This window comes from Trematomus bernacchii, unplaced genomic scaffold (assembly GCF_902827165.1).
Source record: "Trematomus bernacchii unplaced genomic scaffold, fTreBer1.1, whole genome shotgun sequence".
In the NCBI taxonomy this organism is placed as follows: domain Eukaryota; kingdom Metazoa; phylum Chordata; class Actinopteri; order Perciformes; family Nototheniidae; genus Trematomus; species Trematomus bernacchii.
The window spans coordinates 10,342,759-10,355,666 of record NW_022987593.1 but is presented as its reverse complement, the minus strand read 5'-3'; the positions used below and the strand labels follow the sequence as shown (position 1 = coordinate 10,355,666).

At 38.1% G+C, this 12,908-nt stretch overlaps 1 protein-coding gene across 4 annotated transcripts in view; it reads left to right on the top strand.

Moving 5' to 3' along the window:
- npnta (nephronectin a) overlaps positions 1-6,454 on the top strand; it is a 50,788-nt gene extending 44,334 nt beyond the window's left edge. For all 4 annotated transcript variants that reach the window (XM_034130441.1, XM_034130442.1, XM_034130444.1 and 1 more), the window contains 4 exons: positions 526-615; positions 1,766-1,864; positions 4,546-4,805; positions 6,179-6,454. In XM_034130441.1, the coding sequence (XP_033986332.1) occupies positions 526-615; positions 1,766-1,864; positions 4,546-4,805; positions 6,179-6,289 (560 nt within the window). In that variant the 3' untranslated portion in view covers positions 6,290-6,454. The remainder of the gene's footprint in view (positions 1-525; positions 616-1,765; positions 1,865-4,545; positions 4,806-6,178) is intronic.
- Positions 6,455-12,908: the final 6,454 nt, after the last annotated feature.

Genomic DNA, 12,908 nt, shown 5'->3' with positions numbered 1-12,908 from the left:
TAAATGCAGTTTATTTACCATTCAGACAGCCAAAGCTTTTATTTCCCCAAAATGCTTGCCGCTGTGAAAGCAGGACCAACTACTTTCTGTCCTTCCCTTGTCAGTCGACCTTTAATAAGAGAGCTTGGCTTATAGTATTTTGAGCAGTGTGATGCCATTGGAGAAGGAAACAGGCTATTTCAGGGCGGTGTACTGTTTGTGTATTTTCATGTGCATGGACTTTAGCTCCATGTTGTGTGGCGGCAACATTTGCCCCGACGTTGCATCACAGTAAACCATCTGTCTTCTCCTTGTTATGACTCACATTTGACTTCTGCCGATTTTTCTCAGGTATTCTGGCCAGGTGCTGTGTGGTTAAACGTGCTTAACTCTAGATATGCAGGCACTAAACCGTGACATTGATTCATCCTTGCAGAGTCCTTGTATAGTAATGAAAAAAAAGTCAAAAGCAGGGATGCCAGTGAGCAAATATAATACCTTTGTTAATCCTTTATCTAAACCTGCGTGTCTCACCTCTCTCCACAGTTCCTCGGAACCACGATCGCAACACCGTCCTTGGCGTGGACTTTGACATTGAGCTCGGGAACACGGCAGAAGAAGCCAAGGACGACCCAGGTAAACACAACACGTTCGACAGAGACAATCATCCAAAGCCCTGCTCATAGCAGACGGCAGCCTTCAAATGATGATGGACGAGCCACATTTACCACGGGAAAATGAAACTGACAATCAACGCCTGCAGTGGTTGCTCGCGAGGCGACGATATTACAGTGACCAGATGTGTTTTGATAGGCCTTTCACCAGGAGGTGACACATGACATCTGGCAGTTTCCTTTTAAATGATGGCTCACAGCCCAGATCGTACTGCAAACCTTCTCCACTTTACATATTACGCTCGCTTGATTGCTTGACTGCTTGAAAGATTATTGATCCTTTTGAAGTAAATCAGAGCTCCACTCATAAGCTCAATAGTACATAGTTTAGAGTTCCTTCAGAAACAACAAGAAAATCGCTTTTGTGAAAAGACAGCGTTTTATGTCACATTTGCTCGATCTGTGATTTATTGATGTCAATGGTAGGCAGATTAAATTGCCTAATGGTTTAGTCACGTGTTTATTTTGGTTCACGGTGCATCATTTGCTATGCTATGTCAAGTGAAAGGCATTTTCATTGGCTCAGAAAATGAACTGAGACGTGTTTTGCGGTAGCTGTTTTCAGGGATAAAATGATGGATGCTTTTCTTATCTCCAAACCAATTTGTACAGCCATGCATGGATGATACCGCAACAGTTTTGCCGGCATTCCCTTAATGTTATCTTCTAGGCATCATCGCTGGGAAAGAAAACATCAGTCATTTAATATTAACACTGTGTTGTAACTGTAGTGTATTTTATCGTGGAGGAGGGTAGCCATACAACAGGCTGTATATGTAAAAGTACACTCTCTCTCCTAAACACACACACACACACAAAGTAATATCAATTCATGCAACATTAAATGTGTGTTTTTTAGATGAATGCATTCCCACTTGTGATCTATGCAGTTCCACTTGATTTTTCCCTAATGAAAACAACAGCACAGCAAATGTTTACTTTTTCCTGTCTCATCATGCTCGACAGAAGGAGCTTCAACAGTCCTCTTGCTCCCGGTAACGTTACAGTCACACAGCAGGGTTCCTGTGAAGCATCACAGAGAGCCCAATGAAGCCTCTTTGCATACGTGTGCATCCTCCACTTCTCTGAAAATTGTGTTTTATTCCCTTTAGAGTCGGGGTATCTGAGCTGCTCCTTTGATGATGGTCTTTGTGGTTGGATCAGGGACAAAGACGGAGACCTGCACTGGGAGACGACGCCTGATCCGTCCGGTAAGTGAAGGGCTACTCTCACAAGGAAAATAGATTTTTTTTTAAGTCAGTGATAGGAAATAAGAATAGCTGCTTTCCTTTACTGACAGGCATATATATATGCAGACAATATAAGCAGCTCAATTCTGTTCAACTCAATTAAAGGTCAAGATGAAAATTCCCTGTGGGAAGTAGTTTGTCTTTCCTGCGGATTAGTGCTTTGCTCTACAAAGCAATGCAAATGAGAAGTGGATTACGTGACCTGTCAGCCATACCTGTGACTCACATTAAATAGAAACACAACACTGTTTTTCTTGGGGTTCAGACAAGAACAAAGCGTGATAAATTATGTTGAGCGGACTCAGTAGACGGCGTGTGAAGACTAAACAGTGCAGCGTACTGGCACTCTTTAAGCGACGCTAACTACATCTGGCTCTCTCCGCCAATTGGCGTAGTCTCGCAGTTACTCGTGTGTTTTCAGACACTCAGACTGAAGCCTCATTTCAGCCAAGACTGCGCTCACTCATTACAGAAAATAAAGATTTTTGCCCAGACATTTACATTCACTTGAAAATTACTGACAGTAAATCGTAAACCAAGCCCTAATTAAGAGTAATCCCAAATGTTAGAGGCAACACTTCAGTTTTGAGTTACATGTAGTGAATACATTTAAACAGAACATTTTAAGTGTCTTAATTATGGGTTTCTGTGTGTACAGTTAGGGTTAGGGTTAGGCTAACCTGTACATGGCTTTAAATACATCTTCATTGTGTTGTGCATGTACTGTTCCTCACTTACAGTCCTTTTGATAGACAGCCACTAGCACAGATACAGAAGGGGCTCATAAAGTATGCAGAGAGCCTCTGTGGCCTGCAGATACACACCGAACCCCCCGTGGTTAACAGCAGCCCCACACGGATCTGCTAGATAAGCATAATGCATCAGCATTAATCAGCTGTTTCCCAGGAGCACTTTAGCCTTTCATTTTTCAGAACTATATCGCACCATTATTACTAACTAATGCATAAATTAATTTTAAAACAAAATAAATGTGCCACTGGCAACTGGCACCACTTTGAGGTGACGAAACACAAGTGGGTCAAGTCTTTTTGAAAATATGCAGTTTTTTTCACAGATTGTCTTTTACACTTGGCTGTCAATGATGAAATATAATGTTATGTGTTTTAGACAGACTGACTTGTCTAACTAATTACCTTTTTAAATATACATGTTAAAGGGTAAATTCGCCAAAGTACAAACATTTTATTTTTATTTTCCGTTTTTTGGTTTGGCTGGCACCCAAATACAATAAGGTGAAAGGGATTTGTCACTCAAACAATACAACAAAAATGTCCTGAGCCAAAAGGGGATCCAGGTTTTAAATCCGGCCCGGGACCATCGCTGCATGTCATCCCCTCTGTCTCCCCCCATTAACCCTGTCTATACAATAAAGGCAAATCTTTAAAATAATTAAATAAAATACTGCAAGTTCACAATAAAAGTCAACAGCATGAAACGATATTCACTGATTCAGGGCGATCACAGACCTCGACGTCAACAGTTTGTGTTGGGACTGTCCCTGAAGTGGTAGTAGCTCCAAACTGTTCATATTGAGATCTGTCAATTATCCTAGAGCAAATATAAGTATAGGGTTTGTGGAGAGCTACTTATTTGTGTAATGCCACAAACATCACAAATACAAATTCACTCACTACTTTCTGCTGGGTTTGCAGCAACAAACAACACACAGATAACCTTTGTAAATAAAACCACAACTCTCTGTATGGCTTGATTTCATTGGGTAATGGAGAAAATATGTTATTTTGGTTTGTTTGTTTGTTAGGGTGAACCAATGCCCTTTAGTTAATGAGACATGGTGTCATTTGTTTTCCATTTTCAATTCATTTTGTATCAAATTGAGGTCAATATTTTTTGGATCAGTAAAAACCAATTAAAATCAATTTAGAAATGTTCTCAATCCATTAGGCATATGTGAACAAACTGGTGTGTATTACAAAATAATAATAGTTAATTCAGAAAAATATGTGCAATCAGGGCTGGAATGTTTCAGTGCTACATTTAGAGGAGCCAGTGTCATCAACTTATTCAGTGTTGACCTTATTGACTAAACCATTTTACTCTGTGTATATTCATTTGTTTAAATGTCTCCTATTATACTGTCTTTCATCAATATATTATAGGTCTCAGATATATACAAAACATGTCTCTGAAGTGTTTGGCTCCAAACACCAAACAGATCATTGCAGCATCCCATAATCCCCTCTGTTTCAGCCCTGTTTCAAAAGTGCTGATTCTCTGTCTGTTACTTTAGATGAAAATAAGGAGCCCCTCCCCACGCCCCTCTGAGAGATATTTGGTTAAAAAGAACACAATGGTGCTCTAGGAGGAGATTCAGGTGATAAGGTGGGGGGGGGGGGGTTACCTTGGTTGGTGATTGGCTGATGGTTACACAAGCCAAAAAAATCGTTATGACATCATAAAGTGGCCACAATCTGATCAGCTCATTTTCAGACAGGTTTTTATATAAATGGATCAGGACAAAAAGTGAGAGAATCTTTTTTCCTGAAACTTTCAGAATCTCTTTACACAGAGGGGACACATGTTGATGTAGAAAAGACATGAAAACGTGGATTTTGCATAATACTGTAGGTGACCTTTAAATCTGTTGCTTCTCTCTCCAGGTGGACGGTACCTCACCATTCCCGAGGTGGGCAACAAGAGGACAGGGCGGGGGGCGCGGCTGGTGCTCCCCCTCACCCCCCCCTGGAACGATGGCAACCTGTGCCTGTCGTTCAGACACAAGCTGGCCGGCCATCACGTGGGCATGCTGCAAGTGTTCGTGAAGAAAGGGAAGCAGTACAGCCCTGCAGTCTGGGGCCGGACGGGGGGGAATGGCTGGAGGCACACCCAAATCACTTTATGGGGCACCGGCTTGGAAAGTGTAAGTATAAATATTTCAGTGTTCACTCATACAAGGAGAATTTTAAATGATTATTTCAACTTTTTTGACAGAATGTCGAATGTTTTTTTTCCCAGTTTATGAAAAATAAATCTGAGACGTAGAACTAAAAAAAATTGATCTGTGAAATATAAGATTGACATCTGCTTTGGGAATAAACACATGCAGCTCCCTTTTCATCATAAAGTGGCATGTTCTCTGTAGCAGTGGTGGAAGAAGTACTTCAATAAAAGTAGCCATACTACATTTTGAAAATACTCTGTTACAAGTCAAAGTACTGCACTAAACTAAAAGTACAAAAGTATTAGCTAAGAAAAATATGAAAAAGTACTATACTTTATAAAGTACTCTATAAAGTATAGTCGATTTCAGAGTTGCTTATACAGTCAAATGAATGTAGTGTTTTAAAGAGTACAACATTTGCCTCCAAATTGTAGGTTCGTGGAAAAATATAAGGTAGCATATTATTAAAAGTTACAAGTTCTTCAAATGTATGCTTAGTAGCAGTTGCTTTTTTAAATGTATCGTCTTATTTCATAAACAGATGCAGAATCTAATCTTATATTTTTCCATGGAGATTCACAATCATAACAAGCAAAGAAACAAGAACAAATAGAAAAAAATGTGGAAGAAATATATTACTGTTTGTAAAAATCTAAGCAGTAATATATTTATAGTTAAATTAAAGCTGATTACAAAGCAACAAACATAAGGATGATTTCACAAATATACATTCATACACACTTAAATACCCCTGTTCAAAAACATACATACACACTTACTTGTACACTAATACATATGTACATCCATATACATGTGCAGCCTAACATTTAGCGAGTCAGCATAACTGAAACAATCAGCATCCACTGGAGAAGAGGAAAACACGTTCAGTGCTTTAGCCCCAATATTAATAATAGTCATTAAAAAAGAGCATTTAATTTGTATTTTTTTGCATTACATTACATTACATTTCATTTAGCTGACGCTTTTATCCAAATCGACTTACAATAAGTGCATTCGACCAAGAAGATACAAACTTGAAGAAAACAGAATCATATAAGTACATCAGGTTTCAAAGAGCCAAAACATTTCAAGTGCTACTCAACTGGCTTTAGATAAGCCAGTCCTTTGTTAGTATGTAAGTGCTTTGTTAGTATATAAGTCCTTTGTTAGTATATAAGTGCTTTGTTAGTATGTAAGTGCTTTGTTAGTATATAAGTGCTTTTTGCTGGAGAAGATGAAAACATGTTCAGTGCTTTAGCTCCAATATTAATAATAGTAATAAAAAAAAACAGCACTTAATTTGTATTTTAGTTTTTAGTTTTTTTGCAATATTCACTCGTGCTGTTCCCCAGGTGATCCTGAAGGGGGAGCGTGGGCGGGGCCGGAGCGGAGAGATGGCCGTGGACGACATCACTCTGAGGAAAGGCTCCTGCACGGAGGAGCACAACCTGAGGAGACTCTGACTGACAGGACTCTAAGAGGCAGAGCGAGAGGGGAAGTCATCTCAAAGAGAACTGACTCTGTTGTGAAATACCCTCCCTCTGCCTGGGCTATCACTGAGCACACACACACACACACCCACACACACCCACCCACACCCACACACACACACACACACACACACACACACACACACACACACACACACACACACACACACACACACACACACACACACACACACACACACACACACACACACACACACACACACACACACTCACACGCCACGCCTCACAGCCCTTCAGTGAACGTTATCCATGAAATTGTGCGTCTGCAGAACAGTGGGTTTCTCTTTCTCGACTGTCCATGAATAAAAAGATTGAATCCAAATGTCATGGGTGGATCCCGGCAGTCCCCTCCCCCTCTCCTCAGCCTCCCTCTCACTCCATCACCGTGTTACTATGAAACCTGCATGCACCTACTTACCATGGAAATGTCCTCCGCCTAACACAGCCCTGGCGGCCTCCAGCCACACCGCTGAGAGACCACGTTCACTCCATGTCTTCCCGGAGAGGGATCGTTCCCCCGCCTATGAGTCTGCTTTTACCTTACTTTGATCCTTCAGCTAAAAGCCATTGCTTTTTCGTTTTTGCTTGATGTTAAAACATGTGGCCAAGGGTGAATTTTGCAACGGTTTTTATCAGGTAAATATCAAAGTAGTATCGGTTTCTTTAAGGGAAATAGATTTAAAATATATATCAAAGGAAAATTGTAATTGTTAGCATTTGTTTTAAATCCAGCTGACTCAAAATTTGCAAAAGAATAACCCAAACTTGATCAATTTACCTCCGCTTTTTATTGTCTAATCTGAGTTTGAAATGAAACAAAGCAGCTTTCTTTCCTTGTCATATTATTTCAAAAATCTGTTTGGTGAAAGAGGGGGTTACAAATTAAACACCTTCCATACCCAGATCTTTTATCGAGCTGACTGAAAACTCCATGTCATCTTTTTTTCCAGATACTTAAAAAGTGTCGATCAGAATCAGTGTATGATTTCTGACACTTGCAAATCAACACTTACTTTCTATTATACAGTATGTGCTTTGTTATATTAAGTGCAGTTTGTTATAAAGACGATACCAACAACTTTTTAGGCTTTCACAAATTGTATTATTGTAAATGTAGTTGTGTGTACATACTCTAAAGATCTACAATCCCATGTGTTGTGTGGTTTATATGTTATGTTAATTCATACATGGACATTAATTGAATTTCAAAATGGTTGGTATTTCAACTTTTAATCAAAGAACATGTATACAGATGGAAACCCTGTGTAGTGCAAGGCTGTGTTTAACAAGGACACATGTGTATGTCCATGTGTTATGGTATAAAGCTCTGTCTGTAACTTGCAAAGCACATAGTTGCGTATCGTATGCTGTGACAATGAAGGGCATCGGCTGGAGTTTTAAGGTTTTCTGTATGCATGGGTGCATTCACCAAATTCATATTTATCCAGACCAGTATGTAAATAAAATACATTTGACTGATATGCTATGAAACAAAGCATGATTTTTGTTGTAATCCCGCTAGCAACACAGTGTCTAATAGAGAAGTAAAATGTATTTTTAAAGGTATCCTTTTGAGCTGTTGAATTCTATGGCACTGGCAAGCTACAGTATTTGTTGATGAGCAGCTCCTCCATTAAAGGTGGGGTAGGTAAGTTTGAGAAACCGGCTCGAGATACACTTTTTGTTATATTCCATGGAATGCTCTTAACATCCCGATAGCAATGAATATCTTAAGTGCTTTGACAAAAAATCCATAAAAAAATGGATTAGCCAGCCCGGCTAAAATAACTGGATGGCCTACCTGCCTGTCAGCCTTCCATCTGTGCACAAACTTATCTCGTGCCCTCATTGGTCATGTGCGCGTTCGTGTGTGTTGGAGGAGGGGCTCTGTAAGGAAGTGGCAGATTTTTTCCGGTTGTGTAATTTCAAATTCTAGCGATCTCGAGCCGGTTTCTCAAACTTACCTACCCCACCTTTAAGGTGGCACTACAATGGTTAAAAACGTTTCCATTAGGAGATAAGTGATGCAGTTTCAAAATATCTTCACCAACATGACAATACATACGAGGCATTTGGAAAACATCTTCACCAACTTGACGAAACATGCGCAGTGTTTACTAAAAGCCCTACATTAACAAAACACTGAACATACGGACACAGTTACACTATAAAATAAACCTAAAATGTTAATATTATTGGCTAATTTAAACATGATCTTCCTTCTGATTTTATTGCAGATCTGCTGTAAGCTTGCTAGCTAACGTGGCTAACCTAGTCATTTCAAATATACTGACACAATACTTACAATACACACAGGCTCTTAGTGACAGTGACAGTTGGCCAATTTTATAATCCCCGAAAGGTCAACGTTATATTTGCAATGTTTCTGAAGCTGCAGCGTGTTTCTCCTAATAGAAATGAATTTAGTCTTTGTAGCGCGTTGGCCCTTGTCAGCCACCGTACTCTTTTATTACATATGCCATTAAAGGTTTGTTTTCAGTTGATGTCAGCAGGATTACAGAAAAGCTAATGGCTTGACTTCTATGACACTAGGTGGAAGAGTGCAGCATGTTTCACTGAAACTTACATTTTGGTTCACATCAAGCAAATCTGAATCATGGGGCGTACACACAAATTATTGTTCCCTTTTTTTGACATTGAGAGCCTTTTAAATTGAACTGTAATGTCTGTCTGAGGCCAGTAAGAGCACAAGAATAGCAAAAGTAGACGATGCAATTTGGCATTACGACGAAGATAAATTATGTTAACATCAACCTTAGTAAATAAATGAATACATGATTTGTTTGTTTAACTCTAAATTTGAACCCAATGTATGAAGATGAAGATCAAACGAAGTTCTGTTTGTGTAGAGTAAAAAACTCCAAAGATATTCTTTATATAATGATGTCCCAGGATGTCAAATTGCTTTCTTTATATTTGGGCTGGGTACAACGATCAAAGTATCATATTCTGATATTTCTCTTATTTATGTTAAACGAAGGTGATGGATTTATACGTCCACAGTTTCACAACAAAATCCAATTACTGTTTTTTAGCGCAACAAGTGAGTTCACATAACTTTAATCTCTTATCAGTTCCTCTGCCCTTTACAGGAAAGTTTGCTTTATTTAGCACAATTTGATATTAAAATACCTTACCTAGGGATTTAACATTATTTTTATGAAACAAAACAATAATTATTTCAGCACCAGAGATTAAGAAGTCCTTTAAAACACCTTGTTAAATTCTATGTAAATTAAAGGAATATCTGAATTAATCCAACATTTAATTTCATGGGAAACCAAATGGGACAAAAATGTCATGGAGAGAACAATAGTTTTTCAAAGCACATAAAATAAAACAAAGAAAGAATATTCTCTTTGCAAAACAAACAGAAACTATACTCTGCTGAGCTATATAGCAGAAGGACGCATATTTTCATCAAAAATGTCATATTCCTCACAGACATTCAAAGATAAATAATCATCATTTCGTAGGCTGCATTTCATTCAAACTTCATTTCTAGTTGACTCTTTACATAATCATTCATCAATTCACTTTGAAACAAACACACACAATCCCTGTGTTGTATATGATAGGTGACCATGATACAGTTATTGTATAAGCACAAGAAGCACTCAGTGGAGTTTTCACCTTTCGTCGGGTACATTTTCTAATTTCAGGATACCTCATTATGTTTTTTCACAAAAGTGGACACCTTAAAATCAGTGGATGTGCTCGCAGCGGTGAATTAAACTTGCATACGGTTTTCATGAGTTCATTTCAGATCAGGAGTGTGATTGCTACTGGCCAATAGTCTCTCTCTCTCTCTCTCTCTCTCTCTCTCTCTCTCTCTCTCTCTCTCTCTCTCTCTCTCTCTCTCTCTCTCTCACAAAACACACACACACACACACACACACACACGCACGCACACACACACACACACACACACACACACACACACACACACACACACGGAAAATGAATAATATTGCTGTTCAAAAAAGGTTTGGATTTTCGATATTAGATCTCTTCTCAAACAGAGGATTCCCTAAAGTCCAGCTACTGGCCTGCTGAAAAACCATAAAAGGAATCATAATTTTCCCCTAGGGGAGCTTATTTTGGGACAGCAAGGGCAAGCAAACAGTCCGTTTATTAAACCACCGCATAGCAGGAAGAAATCCCAAGGCTAGAGGCAATAAATAACACACATGTGTGTATTTGTCTGTATCGCTGTTTTTGTGCGTGTGTACTGTTTCTTATGTGAGGTTTTCCAGTTGTATTTTGGTGGGTAGCAAAGTCGGTCATTTTTAACTCTTCTCACACTAATTGCACACAAACAGAAAATGACAGACGCCACATTAAGAGCATACAATATTAACCCTTAAATGGGCACTCACATAGAAATATTTAGGAAAATGAATTTGATTGCGATTTTCAAAATTACACCAATACAACATTGTTATTACACCCATATCACACATTAATTCACCCCTATTACACCCTTATTACAGCCGTATTACACCCATGTAACACTGTTATTACACCCATATCACACATTAATTCACCCCTATTACAGCCGTATTACACCCATGTAACACTGTTATTACACCAATATTCCAAAGTAATTACACTGTCATTATATCCACATTACAAATTAATACAACCCTACACCAGTATTACACCTGTATTACACCCATATTATACCCATGATACATTGATATTACACCTATATTACAATAATAGTAGACCCATATTTCAGCCATGTAACACAAGTATTACACCTGTATTACACCCATATTATACCCATGATACATTGATATTACACCTATATTACAATAATAGTAGACCCATATTTCAGCCATGTAACACAAGTATTACACCTGTATTACACCCATATCATACCCATGATACATTGTTATTACAACTATATTACACTGTTAGTATACCCATACTGTATTTCAGCCATGTAACACAAGTATTACACCAATTTGAACATGGACACAGCCTGTATCCCACAGGATATAAAAAACAATTATGGGTTAAACCTTTTCAGTTTCAGTAAAAAAAAGTTTGAAGTCTCTGGATGAATTAAGGCAAAAGACCTTACCAAAATCTGTTATGGTCGTTCCACAGAAACATGACTTCTATCAGTGCTAATGTGATGTTAATGAAAGTCATAAGAAGAGTTAAATGATACAGTGAAATATAAAGAATTGTTAACAGAGATAAACAGCTGTGATGACCTGCATCATGAATAAGAGCTGGGCAAAAAAGGACGGGCAAAGGTTAACTTTAAAACCTCTATTTGGCTATTTAGCTCAATAGTGAGGAATTTTTAAATTGCAAATGTATTGCTGTATTGCTTTTAAATATAATCTCATTATTTAAAGTGCTCAGTGTTACATGAGATAGAGATGGATAATGAATATTTAGTTCTCAGCTGTTGAGTGTGCCAACCTTTTGTCTGTCTTTTACTGTATTTATTCAAAGGCAGTTTTAATAACTACCCAGTTCACTTTTCAGATGTTATGTTGAGATGTTTATCAGCAATTATTTTTGATGTATCAGGTGAAAGATCAACAGATTAATTGTTCTATGTTCTAAGATGAATTCATTACATTGTCTGAACATTACATTTTTACACCTAATAATGCGGAAGTCAGGCATAAGATCTGCAAACTCCGCTGATTGATTTCATTTAACAGAGCGCTGCCGTCTAACAGAGATTTGTGTCAGGCATTGTCAAGTTATCAAGCAGAAATCAGTTATCTGCCGAGGCGAAGAAGAGGTCTCCCAGATGAGACTGGCAATGCTGACTCAGCAGAAAAGTCTTGACAGGTCAGAGGAAATGACCGCTGCATGTTCTCAAAGAGGAAGATGATGAAATAAATAGGGGATAGAGTTTGAAGGTAGTTCTTCAGTGAGGAACTTGACAGACTTGCCCTCTGGATGGCAGTCAGTAGTGGATGATTCACAAATCTCGTTGGCAGAGATCGCTGTGGAGGCGGCTTGAAAGATACTCTGCAGAAATGGTTCCTTGGTGATTGAGATTGGATGGGAAATTATACAAATTCTGAGCTTTTAGAGTCATTTGACCAGATCCTATACTCTGCCTTATTCATGAAATGTTTTAGGATATACTAAAATATTACCTTTTTATGACGTTTCCTTATTACACTTTTTGTGACATATTTATGAAAATCATATTTTTTAAATGCCATTTTTACAGCTTAATGACCTTTTAATTACTTTTTTCATGAAGTAACAAAATAAGGCTTTTTAAATGCCACTTTTGACGACATAGTATACCATGACCATTTTATGCAATTTTTCATAATTTTTTTATGACATTTTAACAACATACTACACTTTGACCCTTTCAAAACCTTTTTTATTTATGACATATCATAATAAGTCATTTTTTTTGTCTACTATATCTATTCTACTAAATTACCTGTTTAAGTTTATTTTTTACTGAAATATTTTACTATAATATTTTCATACTACAGTATGAAAGTCAACTTGCACAAGCCTTAAAAAATGCCAGAGAGAGATAATCCATTTAGAT